Raw genomic sequence first — 20600 nt, 5'->3', positions numbered from 1 at the left:
GAAAATTCAGAATCAGATGACAATGATGAGGATAAAATCAAAATGACTATAGGTCAACTAAAAAGAGCTGAGGATTCATTTGCGTCAAAGTTTTTAGCTATCAAGCTATTAACAGAAGGAGTGAAAATGCATAAAGGAATACAACCCATACAATTAATATGGAAGGTGGTTTATAAGTTGGTAAATACTATGGACTCATCTTTTAAGAAACAAATAGTCGATGCAATATGAGCAAGAAGGAGGTCCTAAGAAGAAAATTACACCTATAAAGTAAATCCTAATGAAATTGAAATTGAAAAAACTTGGGAGGAATTTTTTATGAACCCTACAGTAAGTAATAGATCAAGTAAGATGTTAATTAATGAATCAGGATTACTTCATATTGGGATGACTACAAAACCTAAAATACAGAGAAATATGAGTCTTAGAACATCAAGTCTAAGTAGACAAAATTCAACCATAATAAGAATGAAATTAAAAACAAAGTGATGAAAAGCCAGAAGAGGATGAAGAAGAAATATTAGTTCTACTAAAGAAACTAAATGAAAATTATGAAAATAATAAAGCGTTAAAACAATCGGCAAGGCATACCATTGATATGGGATCACATTCTAATTTAGAGTTAAATGAAGATCCAAATAATCCTATTGATAAAAGAAAGGTAATTGGATATAAGACCAAAACGGTAAGTGAACCAGTATATGAAGATGAAGTTAATATGCAAATGAAAGCTCGTAATGAAATAACCAGTACCAATCCTAATAGCATTTATATTCCAATTGATATATGCATTGAGGATTATAATAAATATAAATTATGTGCATATATTAATAGTGGTTGTTCTACATGTTTTGGAAAGAGGTCATTATTTCCAAAAAATTCTTGTGAAAAAAGGCTAAAAATCCCATGCAAGTTAGAATTGCTAATAATAGTGTCATGATGCATATGGAGATAATTGAAGAATTACCAATAGAAATTGGAGGAGTGCAATATGTTATTCCTATTTTATGGGCAATTGATCAACCTAGTCATGATATGATAATAGGAAATAATTTTCAGAGACTATACTTTCCATGCACAAACCATTGATCAAATAATCTTTACTATTAATGGTCATTCTGTTCCTATACAGAAAATCACAAAGGCTTATACTCATCAGACTATGGAATTTACGCGCAGCCAGCGTGGTGATAGGGTTACTCCTACACAACGAGAGGTTGCACTTAGAATTTCTGAGTGCGATTCATCCTTAATAGAACAGATAAATAGACAGCAAGAAAAATTATGTGAAAAACTATATTCAACAAATCCATTAGAACATTAGGAAAAGGATAAGGCATTTGCTAAGATAACTCTAACAAATCCTAATAATATTATTAGAGTAAGACAAATGGTCTATACCTACCAAGATATACAGGAATTTGATGAACAAATAAAAGAATTGCTGAATAAAAAACTAATTTGGAATAGCAAGAGTCCTCATAATAATCCAGCATTCATTGTAATGAATCATGCAGAAGAGAAAAGAAGTAAAGCTAGAATGGTCATTAATTATAAACAGCTAAATGACAATACTGTTTTTGATGGCTATTACATTCCTAATAAAAATGTGTTATTTAATAGAACACAAGGAGCCACATGGTTTTCTAAAATGGATTGTAAGAGTGGCTACTGGCAAATTAAAATGGAAGAAAAGAGCATTCCATTAACTGCATTTAGCGCCCTTCAAGGGCATTATGAATGGTTAGTAATGCCTTTTGGATTAAAAAATTCCCCACAAATATTTCAGAGAAGAATGGATAATATTTTTAGAGAAGTTAATCATTGTTGTTTGGTCTATATAGATGATATTCTAATATTCTCAAAAGATTTAGAACAACATAAGAATGATCTTAAAGCGGTAACTCAAAAATGTGCTGAGCATGGTATAATCCTTGGAAAAGATAAATGTGTTTATGCTAAACAAGAAATTGAGTTTCTAGGATTAGAAATTAAAGCAGGACAAATAATATTGCAAAAGCATATTTTAGAGAAGATTGAAAAATTCCCTGATAAAATTGAAGATAGAAAACAACTAGAAAGATTTTTAGGATGTTTAACTTATGCTTCTGATCTCATAGAAAATCTTTCTCTATTAAGAAAACTATTACAACAAAAACACAAGAAAGAAATAACTTGGAATTGGAAGGAAAGTGATTCCAAAAATGTTCAAAATTTAAAAGCTATGTGTAAAGATCTTCCTGTACTAACACTACCTACTAGTGAAGATGATTTAATCCTTGAAACAGATGCTAGTAATGAACACTGGAGTGTTGTGTTAAAAATCAAAGAAGGAGAAAGACTTTGCAGATACGCTAGTGGAAGTTTTAATAAAGCTGAGTTAAATTATCCTACAATGCAAAAGGAAATCCTTGCAGTCATTAGAGGGATCGAGAAGTTCTTAATATTCTTAGCCCCTAAACAGTTCTTAATAAGAACAGATTGCAAAGGCATACTCGGTTTTGTTAAAAGAATTTGTCTAATATGCTAGCGTAAGGGAGACTCCTGCGTTGGCAATTATGGTTTAACCAATTTTCTTTTACTATTGAACATATACAGGGATCGAAGAATTCTTTGGTTGATAGTCAACTAGAGAATTAGCTGATGGCGAAGAAGCACAAGACATCAAAAAAACCTCCTGCCTATCAACTAGAAAAGATGGAGGCAGAGAGAAAAACTCTTATTGAAGAAACTGATAAAGCAATGGAGCGGGTTTCACCCTCCACTTGGGCCTTGATGGAGGCCATGATTGTTTCCTCAAAAAGAAGATCTAGAGATGGTTTAATTAAAAGTTGTCATGTAGCAGTTCGAAGGTTCCTAATGTACGAAGTGATGGTCATTATCCTGCGACTCATTCCTGATATTCAGGATATAATACTAAATAAAATAAAAGATAACAATTTTAGGTTCTGGTATGATTTAGTTGTATCAAGGTCATACAAGATGTATGATGTCTATGATATATGGGGAAGTAGAATAATATTCAACATCAATTCCAGAGTGGGTACTGTGTCAATTCATCCACATTAACTGGAATGGAGGGCATCATATGTAGCAGAGCACTACAGAGCTTGGGATATGGGATGGTTCATAGTATTGTACCATTTCCCGATAATAATACTACGTTCTTTGAGAAGCTCACGAAATTCCAGAAGTATGTTTTTAGGAGAATTTATGAAGCAACAAGATATAAAGGAAGAGTTGAACAAGTCCAAGTGCAAAGTGCAAACATTGAAATGGTTGAAGGAAAAGTTAACTCTCCACATTTCCTGATCATGTTTGAAGACATTCATCGCAAAATCAAAGATCCAATCTGTATCCAGTAGAGACGAGTAAAAGATCCTACGGAGGCAAGAGCTTATGGATTTTTCTATATTGCTCAGTATCTTAACCAGTTCATAGCGTTAAAAGAAGAACCACCAGTCATAATACATGTGGAAAATACTACTATAGTAGCACCAGAATGGTTAAGAATTTATTTAGAAGAAGGAGTATTACATGGTGAATCAGTGTATGATTATCTCGAACAAGTTGAAGCTGGGAGATATTTATCCTTAGAAGGAAAAGAGTAATTATTGGAGATCTTTGTCACATGGGATGAATCCTATGCTGCCAAATGTGTGATGGATCTAGGTATAGAAGAAGATAACCAAATGTATGTCCATTATGAGGACAATAAGGACAACAAAAGTGGTCTACAAGCTATGATGGAGTCCTGAGCCCACACCAGCAATAATGTATTCTACTTTTACTGTTGTAGCACGTTTTATTTGTTTTAAAGAATCTTTAGAAAAGCAGTGAGCGATATTCACTTGTTGAGTGAGGTTTTCTGTAAGCCATAGAAAGTGTCGGTAACCTTTGTGAGCCTTCCCCTATATAAAGGGCATTAGGCAAAGAAGTGAATGCAGAGTTGGAAGAGTTAGCTAGAGAATTACTTTGAAAGCATTAGAGAGTCCTCTAGAGAAAAATACTCACCTTAAAAGAAAGATTGGTTCTCCATCTCTCTTAAAGTAGAGAAAACTTTTGTTCAGCTTATGTCTGTTTAAGCTTTCAGTTTGTGTGTTTGTTGTAATATATGAGTGTTGTAATATTTCAAATTAAATAAAAGTTTCGTTCAAGAAGGGAACGTTGTCCCCTTGAACCTTATATATCAAATGAGTCATCTTCTATTTAAGAAGTTCCATCATAAACACAATAAGGATTGTTTAATTAGAGATTACGATCTAAGGTAGGAAAGGAATTAGATCTATGTTAAGCCTGATCTAAGGTAGACAGGGTTGAGGTTAGCTACCTTGGTAAAGCCGGAAGCTTAGAACGCCGGAGGTTCCATTGTCGACTAAGTTCAGGTACTGGTCAAAACTCTCTAGTTAAAGAATTATTATTGCGAAGCATGGTGGGCTGTTAAACTGTTAAAATAATTTATTTTGATGTATAAGTAGTAGAGTTGTGATAACTAGTACCGTTAAAAGTCATTAATTAATAAACAAGTGAACAATAATTGATATTAATATATAAATAGTATCTACGGAAATACCTTCGTTGGTATCAAAAGAAATACCAAATAGGAGTTCGTTGGTATCAAAGGAGAGTACCAAATAGGCTGGTCTTGGTTGTTGTTGATATACCATCGACATTAAAATCAATACCAAACCACCAACAACGAAAGTGTCGGTTAAAGTACAAGTGGACCCTACTTGGTGTTGAATAAAGTAAGGTGTTCGTTGGTATCAAAAGAAAAGCTCGCATTATCTTGCCATCTTGTTTACATGGGTTGGGACAATTAGACACAAGAAGTATACCATAACGAAAGAGATTGACAGAATAGTCTCACTAGCTGTAACATTTGAATATGACCATTTCAATATCTTTTTAAAACTATCATTTCAAGAACAACTTTATCCATCTTAGCCTTAAAAGTGTTATGGACTAATGGTACTTGATATTTGACTTATCGTGCCTATGATAGTATACTAGTATGGTACGTGCCAATTAAAAAGTGACCGAGGGAGCATTAAGGGGTGATATATGTACAAAGGTGGTAACGATAAGAGAGGAAAGTATTGTTATACCCTGGATGAAAGAAGAAGCAGGCGGGGAGAGGATGAAAGCTAGATTTAATGTACCTATGTATCTTATCCTAAACTTATTTTCTATCTACTCGTTATTCCACTCACCAATTTCCATTTCCCCTATATTTTTTTTTCGTCTAATATTATTCTTATTATCCCTTTCCTTCATATCTAACCTCCATGTAATTACACTACAAGTCTTCAAATAACTCCCTATTATCTTTATAATTGTTATAATTGCTCTTTTTCTCTAGGCCAATCCAAATACTATCCAAACAATAAATATCAAATTATTTCCTTTTCCTCCCAGTCCTTTTTTCAATAATTAAAGATCATTATTAATCATTTAACCTATGCACTCTATCGAGTACAACTCCTATGTAACCAAAAAAAAAAAAAAAAATCAATAGTGGCAAGACATTTGTTTAGTTTATTAAAGACTGGACATTGATTCTATCTAAAAGTGTCAAAACCACACCCGATCTGACCCAATCTGATCTGAAACCGGCTGGATTTAGATTTCGACTTGAGTGGACAGAATAATTTGATATGACTCAACTTTAAAAATTGACCCGACCTAACCCGATCTCATTAGAACCGATCCAAACATCCAAATTGATACCTCTAGTTCAATCTATGGACTGGATTTTTTGGGACCGGCTATAGAAATGTAGCATGATCATGACATGGTACCAATAATACTAATACATAGAACATATTTTGTTTGGTAACAATAACCAATAAAGATAATGTACATCCAAATGAAATTATGTTTAGCCTTATCATATTTGTCCTATTCACTGATTAAGATACTTTGTCTTTCAAGCTAATAGATAAACAACGTCAATTATTATGCATGGTTGCTGAATGCTGATAGTATTTAAAAAATTAAATAAAAGGTTTGGTAACAAGTGACATTACCATGAAGCTACCATGCAAAGCAATTATGATGCATCTACAATTAATAATAAAAAAGAATGTGTAAATCATTTTAGGAGAGGAACATCCATAGTGTTTTTTTTTTTTTTTTTTTTTTTTTTTTTGGTTTTTTTGTGACAAAGAGCACTACCAACGAAAAACAAGCTAAACAACTAAAAGGACCAACAAAGGAAGTAACGATTACGAGCCCGGACTGCTAGTCAGTGCGCAGGAGTGACCCAGCTTCGAGGAACTTTGCAAAGGCGACAGGCTGAAAAGCGGGAAAGCATCTCCTGAATCTCCTGAAACAAGTACAAACAGGAAATATCAATAGAGCAGGGATGCTTGAACAAGGAGACCAATGCCGCGTAGTCCGTATAAATGAGGAGACTACGGTATTCGCGATGAACAGCAGCCCAAAGAGCCCACAGACAAGCCTGCATCTCTGCCTGAAGAGTGAAGAGCAGTGCTGACACGACCAGCCTTCGCACCCCCACCCAGAACCGTAGCAGAAGAGACATCTCGGAATACCCATCCAGCTCCAACACTATTATCGTGGGAAAGCCAGGCACCGTAAAAAATAAGACAATGATCGAGGCAGGCTGAGGCATCACCCCGAAAACACATCCACGCACAATCAGGATTAGGCGTAGGGGAGCACCACGAGATGGAGACAAGATATTGCTGAAAATTCTGAGCTTGTATGGCCCGATTTGTCCAATCCTGAGCAAGGTGGCGAATTAAAGAAGGAGACCACACCGCTTGCTGAAATATGCATTGATTTCTGATAACCCAAATAGCCTAGAGAAAGGAAACAAATGAGACAAGGCCAATGAAATCCTTAGCATGTCTGTAATAAGAGACAACGTCCACCATCCAGTCTCGGAATGAAGTATGGCCCCCGAGAGCTCCACTTAGAGACAATAGATGGGGAGGCCAAAGGGAACCAAGGACCCGACAGTCGCGAAACAGGTGAGAGGTTATCTCCGAATCATCGCGACAAAAAACACAAGTCGGATCCACCGGAATGCCTCTGGAGTCCAAATGAGCCAGGAGCGGCAAAGCATCATGAAGCAGCTTCCAAACAAACAGCTTAAAGCATGGAAGAAGAGGAAGACCCCAAAATCTCTTCCACCACTGCACAGAAACCGGTGTACTAATAATCGAAACAACTGATTGTTGAACCAGCAAGGAAAAAACTGATTTAGTAGAGAAGCTACCATCTCTTGAGAACTTCCAGTAAACAAAATCATCCATAGGTCTGTGCGGCCTTTCCAAGGCAAGAATATGCTGAGCCGAAGAATTGTCAAAGAGCCTAAGAATCTTGGAAATGTCCCACGCGCCGGAGCGCGGAATAAGAATGGAAGAAACATGAGTCAGAATTTCCGACGCAGACACGGAAGATTTAACACGTACCCCATTGTAGACACCCAAATGTGTCTCCCCAAAACCAAACCCAGTGATGAATACCTTTTGCGTCGAATGATTATCGAACGAGGTGAAAGTGTGAAAGGTCAAGTGTTGCGGTTGGTTTTTATTAAATTCTTTCTTTCTGTTTTCGAAAACAACTCTATTTTATGAAAACATCCAATCCAGTTTAGTTTGGTCCACGACAAGGGTCCAGTAATAGTGTAGTTGGATGGGGCTTGCAAAGAGCTTTCCAACGATATATTATAAGCCCAATTCCGATGAATAATGAGGAAGTTATGGCCAAAATACTAAACTGGGCCCGGTTTGATCTTTACATGCGGCCAATGATCTAGGGGAGGGCCCAATGTTAATTATTATTCCTAAAGTTATTAGAATTGATTATAGTCTTCTAGAATTCTCTAGAGGGTTGTCTTTAATCCTAATAGAATTAGAATTAATAATTATATTTTGATAAGTTTTACTTGGAATAAAATATTATTTTATGAAAAATACGATTTCAGTTTTCATACGGACTTTACAAATCGATTTTGATTCATATGTGGACTCCGTGTTGAAAGCGCGTAGAAATCCAGGCTGTCGCCACGCGACAGACCCTGTTGCCTGGCGACAAAGTCGGTTTTGCAGCGACAGAGTGGAGTTTTATTCCTTATCAAATTCTACCTATTTCCGGACTGTTTTCTTATAAATAGGGTCCTGAACCTCCGTTTTCAGAATACACAATTATCATCTACAATCTACAACAATCAATCATCTCTCTCAAAAGCTAGAAGCTTTCTCTCTCTATTCTTTTTCTAAACCTTCCCTCTTACAAAATTCCGCATTCACAAGATCTAGAAACACCTAGCCGAGTTCGAAGTTGCCTTCGCCCTAGACGTGAAAGGTTATAATTTCTAAGGGTTTGGTCCCTAATCTCTATTTCAATTATTTGATTTGATTCTTTGATTTTATATTTTCCTTGAAGTTACTAACGCGTGTATTTTGTTATTAGAAAGAGATACGAGGCATCAAAGTATGTAATCTTATTGCTCTATTCTTGTAGAAAGCATGTTTAAATTTGTTTAATTCCTAGTATCATGTTAGGATGTTATTATTGCTTTCTAGTATCATGTTTAGGGTGCCTTTTACTCTTTTCTAATATCATGTTAGTATCATGTTAGGGCTAAAGCTTTGATCTTTAATGCTTAGTCACTTGCTAGGATTTGTTATTAATCTTGTTAGTATCATGCCTAGGATCTTGCTATTATATTTAAGCTTTATTATTAACATGATTATGATTGTGATGATTGTTATTATGTTGCTTGATATTATTGTTATTGCTTGATCACGCCCTCTCTTGCAGGTTTAAAGGGAATTTGTACTTGTAATCACGCTTAATAAGATAATTAATAATCTTGTTTAGGGCTAATATGATTATAATTCAAGTGATCGTCAATAATAGTTTTGTTTGTGCATTAAATTCAACCAACATAGATAAACAGGTTTAGGGTTAACCTATTGATTGCATGTTAGTCAGAAAGCGCACATGAATACGAGAAGAATAAAGTAGAGGCCTATTTTATAGGGCAGGTTTATCTCTTTTAGGTTGGATTTGTACCTTCATCCCCGAACCCTATTTGGTTCAAGACCTTTTGGAGTTGACGATCTCCTGGATCGTTAATGGGTGTAATCTTCACCTTGTGAACGGTTTACAAGTTCCTAAAACTTGTTGGCGACTCTTTTGCTCTAGCTTCCTTCCCTTTGGACGCCACCATGCTTAAGTGTATGATCATAGTGGGGCTCAAGTTTGGGGTAATGCTTGAAATATTCCCTACACCCATCGGGAACCCAATCATCTTCGAGAATTCGAACTTGAGAACCCGAACCCACCTTCCAAGCTAAACCCTTGTTCAAAACATCCTACCCCTCCATTAAACCCTTACAGCCCCAAGACACACGAGATGGCTGGGCCGATGTAGAGCCTAAGAATGGGTACTTGGCTCGAAGGACCCTAGAAAGAAGGAGTTGAAGATGATGAATAGTCCGCCAGCGTTGCCTGGCTAGTAAGGCCTTATTAGCATGGGCGAAACTACGAAGGCCTAAACCTCCTAGGCCTTTTGGAAGATGTAACAGTGTTGCAGAACCAAACGCCATACCCTTAGAAGACGAAGGGGATCGCCACCAGAAGCGGGCTATCATACTGTCGATGCGGCTACAAATCGAAGACGGGATCTTGAAAACAAACAAAACATGATTAAACGAACCCACCAATACCGAATTGATGACGACCAACTTAGCTGCGGTAGACAGGCGAAGAGAGGTAAACTATGAAAGACGGGCAGAAACCTTGTCAACCAGAAACCCAAACTCCGACACTTTACTACGACCCAAGTCTACCGGTAGACCCAAATAAGTACCAAGGGACAATTGAGGCTGCATGCGTAAGCAACTTGCCAAATAATCCCTATAATAAGGAGGAGTATTCAGACTGAACTTGACAAAGGAATTCTGAAGGCTTATCATCTAGCCCGACACCGAACAGAACTGCTGCACAACTTGTAGCAGATTATCACAAGCGGTGGGCGAAACCTGGAAGAATAATAAGGAGTCGTATGCAAAGAACAAATGAGAAATGGAAAGAGCTCCTCTCGAGATGCGAATACCCTGAATCCGGGCCAAGTTCTCAGCTTGCCTTAACAAGGCCGAGAAAACTTCCATACAGAGGACAAATAGGTATGATGACAAAGGATCCCCCTGCCGCAAACCACGTTGAGGATAAAAAGCAGGGGATGAACTGCCATTCACCAACACTTGTTAAGAAACGGTGGAGATACACTAGTGAATAATATGGACCTAATACTTAAGGAATCCAAACGTCTTGAGCGCGCGTAACAGAAAGGACCAATGAACCCGATCATAAGCCTTGTTCATATCAAGTTTAAGGGCCGCAAAAAACCGCTTTCGAGCCTTAGAAGAATTCATAAATGAAAGAACCTCATGGGCTAGTAAGCCATTATCCGACATTAATCTGCTCGGAATAAAAGCATTCTGATAGTCCGAAACCAAAAAGGGCAAAACCTGACGAAGACGGCCCGTAAGACACTTGGCGATGCACTTGTAAAGAACATTACATAGGCCAATAGGTCTGAATTGAGAAACAAGCTCCGGACTATCCACCCTAGGAAGAAGAACGATAAAGGCGCGATTCCAATCCTTCAACATGTAACCATGTGCAAAAAAGTACTGGACTGCAGTGATCACAAATGGTCCAACATCTTGCCAATGAGTTTTGAAGAAAGACGAAGGAAACCCGTCAGGCCCAGGAGTTTTATTATCATCAATGGAAAACATAGTCGGTTCGAATTTCTTCGGCTGAGAAAGGAACCATAAGATTCTGTTGCTGACTAGCAGACAGGGAAGGTAAATTAAGTTGATCCCACCAAGAAACCTCCGGCATATCCAAAGATTGCGGAGGAATATACAGATCCTTGTAAAACGAGAGCACAAGCGATCGAATTCCAGTAGGGTCCGAAACCCACATCTATAGTTTGGTATAAGTAAAATGAGAAATAGAAGAATTCAAGAAAACGTGTGGAGGGTATTGAGGCAATATAAATTACCCTGTAGTCTGTATAAAGTACAAATTATTTCAGGTCCAACTCGAACCCATACTAGACCTGGCAAATGGGTCATTCGGGTCGAGTATGGGTCAGGTCATTTCGGGTCGGGTCAAAAAGTTATCGGGTCAAGTTCGGGTCGGGTCATTTCGGGTTTCGGGTTGATTTCGGGTCAACTGATAATCAGGTCGGGTCGAGTTTGGGTCGGGTCAAGTTTGGGTTGGGTCAGTTCAGGTTAGGTTAATTTTCGGGTCGAGTTAGTTTGGGTCAGGTCAATCTTCGGGTCAAATTTTTGGGTCAACTTCGGGTCGGGTCATATTCGGGTCGATGCATTGGGTTAAATTCAACTCTATATACTACCTTCGTTTTATATTATTTGCAACGATTTGACATAAAGTAGAGAGGAAAAATACCTAATCGTTGCAAATAATATGAAACGGAGGTAGTATATATTTATATATTTTTTGACGAGAAACTCACTATATTTATTAAGGCTACTTTTTTCATGGAATACAGTAATTGTTTGAATTTAGATTATTTTGTAATTTCATTTGGTATTGAACATTATGTTATGTACGCATTATTATTGTACTATTTATTTTCTAGACTTGTGAGAATTATGACTTTTATTTTGAGCTTTAGTTAATTTTTTTAATCTTGTGGACAAACTCCATAGAATAGTCGTTAAATTTCAATCTTTTTACGATTTTTTAATAACTTATAGAGATAAAAGGCCGAAAAAATCGAGAAAAGTAATGCTCAAAATTTGTAAATTACTTACATTGTTACACATTACAAATTAATAAAAAAACTAAGTCAGTTTGATTTCGATTTTTTCTATTGCGGTTTGCTCAGGTCAAGTCTTTAGCTTAAATAGATTCTGGTCATATAGGGTATAAGATAATTTTGGTTCGGGTAACTTTGGGTTTCGAGTCTATTTGGGTCAATTAATTCAAGTTAAAGGTCAGGTCACTTTGGGTATCGGGTTTACTTCGGGTCTCGGGTCACTTCGAATCAGGTCAACTTCAGATCGAATCGTTTTGGGTCGAGTCATTTCGGGTTTCGGGTTAAGGTCGGGTCAATCCCACTTCGGGTCGGGGATTGAGTCGGGTTGATTCGGGTTTTGGATTAATTTTGGGTCAATTTCGGGTCATGGGTCTAGTCATTCGGGTCGGGTCATCGGGTCTTGGTCAGAATTATCAGGTCTAACCCATACCAACCCAACCTTACAATCAATGTTTTTAATGGTGATAATTTTATTAAAATAAGCATATTGGCGATAGAATTGAAAATGATCCGACCGAACCTAACCTTGAAATCTACCTAAACAAATTACCAGAAAATGACCCAACCCAAAGTGACCTGATTCAAAACCAACCCAATTGACACCTTATTACGATTGCTCAACAAACTAAGGGAAGGTAACATAGCATCAAAAAGATTAAAGGAATTTTTCAATAAATAGAGTATATACATTGCATCCAAATCCATACAACTTCATCAGTGTTCACAAAGCAAATGTATAAGCCATTACAAATCCATACTCCATAAATTTTTTGTTCTCCAAAGACAATGAAGTTCAAGTATATCTCTTAGACCTTTACAAATAGAAACCCAATTAATTACCCCTAAAGAGGTAAAAAATAATAAGCCATTACTTTACACAAGAATTCATATTCATTCTAATTACTGCAGATGGTCATACAGCAACAAGAACAAGAATCAGAAAGCTATATCAGCCTTCACTCAAATCCTTTATATCGACAAAACTTGTTAAGCTGGATTCATCTTAGTCTAGTGTACTGCTGCTTCGTTGTCATCTTCATGATTCACCTTCTGAGACTTATCTTCAATGGTTTCCTCTGAGATGGTTATGGTGGAAGAAATTTTGTACTGTTCTAACTGAGAAAAGTGAAAATTCTTCGTCAGAAGATAACCTTCCTAATTTGCTGATAATTTTGTTGAGTTTGAATCAATAAATTGAGGGAAACCTAATAATCCACCCACCATCCGGGAATTAAAGTCGCATGTACTAATTTCAGGTGATGTCCGAAAATTAATGTCACTTTCCCTAAAATGTAATTAATCATCCATATAATTCCACTAATGCACACACCACTTTGATGTTCAATCAGTCCATTTATAATTTTCTTGTTATGCAAATAGGTTTAAGGATATAGTCAGATAAGTAACAAGTCCTAGGCAACTACAAACGAATATAGAAGGTGTTCTTACCATTAACAAAGGGGCATTCAGTCAAACCATTTCATTTCTTAATTATGAGGTACGGGTTTTAATGTGAATAAATTCCACAGCCCAAAAAAAAAAAAAAAAGCCATATATTATCAATAGGATGAACAGATTAAATGTTAGGATGATATGCGTATTGTGATTAAGATAATGGCCCACTAGATGATTAGTAGTGTACGCCAATATTAGAAATATATTCATTTGCATTTCTGCAGAGTCAACATTTATCAGGCTGATCATCAGAAATTCAGAATTGTGCCATTTGCGAGTCTCAAACAGAATCACATAAACATCTCTTTTTTTTAATGTCCCTCAGTAAGCTTGACCAAGGGATTAAAGACAAGATTGGTATCACACCTTGAGCTTTTCTTATCTAATGTGCTGAATTGAAACAGGAACAGAAGCAAATTGAGCAAATTCAGGAAATGTGCCCATTATGCTTGTCATTTTGGCTACTGTATATACTATCTGGAGTGTGATAGTCCAATAGATGATTCCCAAATATAGAAAGAGGTGATAGGAAGATGCAGAAGTATAATTCCTAAGAAAACTAGCAGTAATGATAGAAGTTGGTTCTCAAACTGAAAGTTGTATAGTTCTTTTTTAAGACACGTTAGCCTATTTTGTGAAGTCTCGAAGTGCCTGTACTTTTAATCTCATAGATTGTAAGAAGACTTGCTTTGTCACACACACACATACACAGGCACGCGCGTGCGCACGCACACACACACGCTTTGACACACACACACACACATCAGGCTGAGGGCAGTGCTTGTAAGGCTTACATATATACTGCCTATGGAAATTATACAACGAATACGATAAAAGGAAAGGAAAATACCTGCTTACAAGTCTCTTGATGGGTGGCCAGAAGCTCCTTGTATTTTGCCTGCAGCTCTGACATCTCAGTCTGAAGTTTCTCATATTCAGCAACAGTAGGTCCCCCCAATTTTTGTTGCACAAATCTGTAAAACCAAAACTATAAAACATTAAGGTAGATGTTCGTAATTAAAACAAGCTATCATAACTGATAATTAATAGTTGTAGAATCATTAATAAAAGCACAGGGAATCTGTTGGGGAATGGAATGACTGATTGAGCTCCAATCCCATCCAAAAAGAAATACAACCACTCCAAAGTTGCCATAAAAATAATTGTCTATAAACGAGTGACCAGTGAAATATATACTAATAAATCCCATAAGAGAATTTAAACGGTAGACAACTAGTGTCTCTCTACAGTCAACACAACCAAAAAATAAACCAAAGCCGACAAACCAACAAAAAAAATCAATAATGTGGCTAATATATCCTTTGGCAGAGGATTTATCATCTATATATCTTCCACATAGGTACAACGTACACATAATCTTATTGATCTGCCTTTAAGCTACTCCATGATTGACAGAGGTAGGATTTTAGGAATGAACACATTTCCGTGGGTCTTTGAACCTAGTTACCTACTCAAAAGTATAGTTGCCAAAGTCATGAAGATGCCAAGCTGTTAGCATTGTATCACTGGAATAGAGCCAAACGCCTAACCTGCTGTTTTGATTTTTAGCTAATACTTCTTCCGTTCACTTTTAATTGCAACACTTCGAACAAAAGTTCTTAAATTTTTAGTCAATGTATTGTAATGAAAAGTGAACGGAAGAAGTAGGCAATTTGGATATAGGAGAGCACACCAAATTATACACCATTATTTTACCATAAGGACTCTACAGTGAAAGTCAATTTCTAAGTCAATGCAGATATCACAGAAAAAGGATGAGGAGAAAAATTATATAAGTATGATAATCTCTTATGTCAACAATAATAATGACAGGAGACAAATTCATGAAGAAAACTGAGGGAAAAGTGTAAGAGATGCTTACTCTATAGCAGAGGAAGGCTTGTTATCTTGCTCATACAATGCAACAAGAACTACAAAACAGATGTACAAGAACTGGTAAGTACAATGACTATTTATGCAAGAAAACCAACATGTTTTTTTTTATTTTTTTATTTTTATTTTTATTTATTTAAAAAACATATAGAATTTATCCACCTTAAAAGATCTTGTATTTCTGCGCACATAGCCACATATAGATATATAGAAAAGTTCATCAGTAAATCTATGTGTACAAACACATACATGTATCTTCATGAGTACATCTATGTGTACATACACATACACGTATCATGTATGTGTCTCGTCAAGAGATTATATAATTATAGGTAAACAGAATTGCCAACCTTTAGTTAGAGAATCAATAGCGCCGCTAGACTCTAAGTACTTTCTAAAGGCTTCCTTTTTTGCTTCTTTTTCCTGCATAAAGAGGAAGCGGTAAGAGTCAGTAATAATACAGGACTAGTAATCTCAGCAAGAGTTTGACATAAAGAGAGCCATATAATATATAATAATGAAGAATATAAAATATAAACCATAAACAGAGTCCTTCATACAATGTCCACAAAAAATTAGCAAACTTAGAGGTAGACAAAACACGTAATGGGGCAATTTGTATCTAGGTATTAATAATATATGTCAACACACATGCACATGCGCGAAATTGCAACAAGAAAAACTGGAGTCTGGAGCTTGTCCCCTCAGCTTATTAAATGTTAACCTCAAAAAAGTGAACTTCATGTTGTTATCTAGTTTGTGCCACTAGTATATATGTGCAGTCCCATGTCAGATGCTAACCTCAGCTTATACCACTTGCAAGTTGATGTGAAGTCTTATCCCATAAGGGCCATAACCAATTGGTAGTGAGAGGATTATCTCCTTAGGCTTATAATTCTCTCCTACTCTCTAAAACAACTCACTTGTGCAAACATATAACAAATAAATTCCTCATAAATTGAGAGAATAATGGAGCGGGAAGTTAAACCATGTATAAAAGTGAAGTTCCATACCAAAATTGATTGGCAACCGAAGAAATAGCACCCAACATTTGTAAAATGTTTATCTTCTTTCCTATAATGAAGACAAATCACAGTCATATGGAACATCTACAAAACCTTTAAATATTCATCTTTCACAGCTTTCTATGATCAGATTTTTTTTTTTTTTTTTTTTTTTTGGGGGGGGGGGGGGGGGGGAAGATATTATAGCAAGGTCTTGATAGCATGTTTAGAGTACACATAATTTAGGCATATTGACAGCTGTATCACAGGGCAGCAGAGGTGTTCTTGACTTCTTGGGATGAATTCATAGGTTATAAATTTGTAAGACTGAAAGTATAAGCTGAAAAGCATAGAGCTGGTAGATCAATCTAATGTAAGTTATAGAGCGAATGTAAGAGATAACAGCTTACCAACTAAGATTAAGAGTGGCACTATTAAGGCGAGGGAGTTCAAGCAAAGAATACATTCAAGTATAAGAGTGGCAAGACTGTAAACATCTGCTTTCAAATTTAATTTTACAGTCGAAGCACTATTATTTTGTCCACATATACACATATTTAATACCATGACGAAGTTGGAAGCTTATATGCTACAAAGTTCAACATACACTTTCAGTAATCTTATTTATGCAGAAACATCTTCAACATAAACAAAAACAAGTGAGACTTTAACCCAGGACACACAATCCAAGTGTTCAGCATAGGCAATTTCTCGTTTATCAACTGAAAAAACTTCCCAAATATCAATTGAAGAATGAAATCTTCTAAATTAAATTTGAGCTCCGAGTAAAGTCTTCTCTAACCCTACTAGCCATCTCCTTTCTTCAATACACAACGCCAATCAATATAACCTTAAAAAAATGCCTACTCCGATTATAAACCTATTATAACATTACTAAATTTCCTATTGCAAGAACCCTAATCTTGTTTATAATCCGAAGATAGTGAAACATATATGAGATCTAATGTACCCATCAAATATTACTATCAAAATACCAAGATACACTACATTGGCATCATGAAACATGTATCTTCTTAAAATAGGAGTGCTTTAATCTCGAGAATTCCCACATAATAACTCTTGCCCTGAAAATTTCTAAATTCGAAAAAAAAAAAAAAAAAAAAAAAAAGTATATCATTAGTTCCCAAAATGCAATATGCCCTTTAGCTTATACTTCTCGAAATTAATTTTCGGTGCTAGCATTTTAACAAGGGACATCAAATGAACTTGCAACTGCTTTGATCTAAAAAATTGACCCAAATAATTCAAAGATGCTGAATTATTATTTTCTTTTTAAATAAACCCATCTAAATTTAACAATATTCTTGCATCAACCAGCAATTATCAGAATTCAATATGACAGAAGAAGAAATTAGTGTCTGGTTATCAATTGTGAAGCAACAAAATTAGAAGTTAAAGATACATTGGTAAAGTTAGTAGCTTTGCCAAAATGTAACAATAAAAAACGCAAAATAATGCATATGGAGTTACTGGGTAGTTTGCAGATTTACAGGAAAAAGCATATACAGAAATTTGAGAGATTAAAGCTAAACCAAATTAAGAAAATTGCAGATGAATTGTTTTAGGAGACTTACCATCATTGCTTGGTTTGAGTGATGTAATCTCCTCTTTACCCTTTTTTTTTTTTTTTTTCGGGTGGAGGAGTTGTATAATTGAAGTGAATGGAGAAACAAAAAGGAGGGAGGCAAAAGGGGGAGAGAAATTCCGGAAATCCACTTGTAAAAGTCACTCTTTCGCGTCTAGTATTACAGATTTACAATACTTTAAAATTTCAGTTATTTTACCGAATGCCTCCGAGCACTTTAATAATTCACCGAATGTCATCAAGGTTTTTAAAATTCACCAAATACCATCGAGTTTTTATAAAATTCACCGAGTGTCATTAATAACTAACGGTCGTTAATTATGGTTAAATCATGACACATGTCATGATATTATTGGTTCATTTTAATAATTTATTTCAAGTAATTAAATTAATATTTTTTATTCTCGATTTTCGTAACGAAAATTATTCGGGTTAAGTTTTGGGCGTTGTTTTGATTCTTTATGGATCAAATTAAGCTCGGAATTGGCAAAAAAAAAAAAACATTAAAGCACTGTTTTGTGTATCGAAAAATATCTCGATTAGCGAGTCATTATTTTTTAACCATGAAAATTGATCGGGTAAGGTTTTAGAGGTCATTTTAACTCTTTATGGGCTCAAATTAAGCTCGAAATTAGCAAAAAATAACGTAAATGCCCCGTTTTGTGTGTCAAGAAATATCTCGATTAGCATGTTGTTTTTTTATCACCATTAAAATTGACCTGGTAAGGTTTTGGGGATCATGTGATACTTGAACTCTTTAAGGGTCAAAATTAAGCTCATATTTGGTAGAAAAAATAACGTAAATGTCCCGTTTTGTAATTTTTTGGTAAAATAATTATGATTTTAACACGCAAAACAGGGCATTTACATTAAAAAAATTTTTTTTACGAATTTCGAGCTTATTTTGAGCCCATAAAGGACCCAAATTATCCCTAAACTTCACCTGGAAAATTTACATAGTTAAAAAAAACTGGCACGCAATTTTGATATTTCTCGACACACAAAACGGAGCATTTATGTTATTTTTTTGCCAATTTTGAACTTAATTTGAATCCATAATGGATCAAAAAATCGCCCAAAACTTTACCCGAACAATTTTCGTCATGAAAATCGAGGAAAAATGTTATTTTTATTAATTAAAATATATGATTAAAATGAACCAATCATATCATGTCATGTGTCATGATTTAATCCTAATGACTAACGGAGTTAATGCCCGTCAGTCATTAATAGCACTCAGTGAATTTTTTTAAAACTCGATGGCATTTGGTGAATTATTAAAGTGCTCAGTGTCATTTGGTGAAATAGCCGTTAAAATTTTTACGGGGCATTTCGCATGAAGGAACTGTCTATTCTATGTTTGCCATTTGGTTCAGATTATAGGGCTTTACATTACTTCATATTCTACTCACCTTGTTTTTGTTGAAATGAACGTATTTTTGATACTCATATAATGAAACTATTTTGCTGAAATTGAATTATTTTAAGAAAAATTTGTCAGAAAAAACCTTTTAAAAGTACCAATTAGAGAAAAAAAAATCTGTTTAAAAGTTTTTTGGTTAAAAAAAACCACCACGTTCATTTTCTTTGTAAGAGGAAACCTATTTCTTCAATTACCCTCTAATTAAGTTAATTAAACTCTAATTTCCTCTCATTTCTTCTAATTAACCTTTAACCCACCAAATTAGTAAATAATTAGATTTAATCTATATATATATAAAAAACCACCACCCCCTCCCCTTCCTTCTCATTCCTCATCCCTTTTCCCCTTCCCCTCATTGCAGCAACCCCCTCCCCTACTGGACCCGCTATCTAGATTCCCCTACCTACGGCGACCTCCTCCATCGCCAAACGACCCTCCCTTCCCCCCTTATCACCGCCGATGTCAACCACCTCCTTAATTGTGAAAAACCCTAGAAAATCAATTTGGGGTTTTTTAAAATTTTGTGCATCTTGCTTGTAATTGATGCTTGTTTTGATTATGTATATATGTATGTGATGCTGGGGTGATTTAGAAGCAAATTACAATTGATTTGGACTTAATTTGAGCATGTTTGAGTAAATAAGAGCCAAAAATCCGAGGGGGGTGGTGGTGGTCGCAACGGGGATAAGGGGGAAATTAAAGGGAGGGTCAACCGGCTGTGGAGGTAGGTCGTCGGAGGTAGGGGGATCTGGGTGGCGGGTCCGGTGGGTAAGGGGGGTTATTGCCAGGGGAGGGGGAAAAGGGAGGAAGAAAGGGAAGGGGTGGTTGGTGGATGGTTGGGTGGTGGGTTTTTTTTATTTATTTATTTTTTATATATGTAAATTAAATCTAATAGTTTAGTAATTGGGTGGGTTTGCGGTTAATTAGAAGAAATGGGAAGAAATTTAAGTCTAATTAAGTTAAAGAAAATGGAAATAAATAATCTCATCTTTGCGTGTTCTGATAATAACAATATTACCTTTGTATGTCATCATCTTTTAACAAAGCTTTTTACCTACAACTTGATAAACAAGTTAAAAAAATTTTTTAAGTCACGTGTCACTCAATAATTGGTCAAAATGAAAAAAGGTAAAAAATATTATTCAAAAAAAGGAAAAAAAAAACCCACCACCACCACCACCACCACCGGCCACCGTGAAACCCTAACCCTTTACCCTAGTCCCACCAAAAACCGGTCGACTGCCACCTTAAACCACTGAAAACAGTCGCCTAGAACCCCCCAATACCAAAAACCACCCCGTAGACCAAAACCCACTCCCGAAATCACTCCCTGACCCAAATCCCACCCCATCCCACCCCCGAAACCACCATAACCACCACAGG

The 20600-nt window shown here is 35.9% G+C and overlaps 1 protein-coding gene across 3 annotated transcripts; it reads right to left on the bottom strand.

The window, feature by feature from the left end:
- Positions 1-12491: 12491 nt before the first annotated feature.
- On the bottom strand, positions 12492-17891 carry LOC145576361 (uncharacterized). 3 transcript variants are annotated; one of them, XM_081634129.1, is made up of 7 exons: positions 17784-17819; positions 16599-17283; positions 16198-16258; positions 15535-15607; positions 15174-15222; positions 14142-14265; positions 12492-12952 (listed from the first exon to the last, which is right to left on the bottom strand). In XM_081634129.1, exons 2-7 carry the CDS (start codon positions 16652-16654, stop codon positions 12845-12847), a joined length of 471 nt encoding a protein of 156 aa, XP_081490255.1. In that variant the 5' UTR covers positions 16655-17283; positions 17784-17819; the 3' UTR covers positions 12492-12844. The 3 variants fall into 3 exon arrangements, with proteins under 3 accessions (XP_081490255.1, XP_081490256.1, XP_081490257.1); XM_081634130.1 differs by lacking the exon at positions 17784-17819 and having other exon boundaries at positions 12493-12952; positions 17197-17283; XM_081634131.1 differs by lacking the exons at positions 16198-16258; positions 16599-17283 and having other exon boundaries at positions 12496-12952; positions 17784-17891.
- Between the last annotated feature and the right edge of the window lie 2709 nt (positions 17892-20600).

This window comes from Chenopodium album, chromosome 13 (assembly GCF_948465745.1).
Source record: "Chenopodium album chromosome 13, dcCheAlbu1.1, whole genome shotgun sequence".
Taxonomy (NCBI): Eukaryota; Viridiplantae; Streptophyta; class Magnoliopsida; order Caryophyllales; family Amaranthaceae; genus Chenopodium; species Chenopodium album.
Note: the sequence above shows the minus strand (reverse complement) of the source record. Positions and strands in the feature narration are given on the sequence as shown.

What these genes read in the sequence shown, in the direction of transcription:
- LOC145576361 (XM_081634129.1), bottom strand. Translation starts at nt 16,654, where the DNA reads ATGTATTCTTTGCTTGAACTCCCTCGCCTTAATAGTGCCACTCTTAAT. An exon ending in AAGCCTTCCTCTGCTATAGA is followed by an intron (nt 14,266 to 15,173) that starts GTAAGCATCTCT and finishes TTGGTTTTACAG; the next exon opens with ATTTGTGCAACAAAAATTGG. An exon ending in ATCAAGAGACTTGTAAGCAG is followed by an intron (nt 12,953 to 14,141) that starts GTATTTTCCTTT and finishes CACTTTTCTCAG; the next exon opens with TTAGAACAGTACAAAATTTC.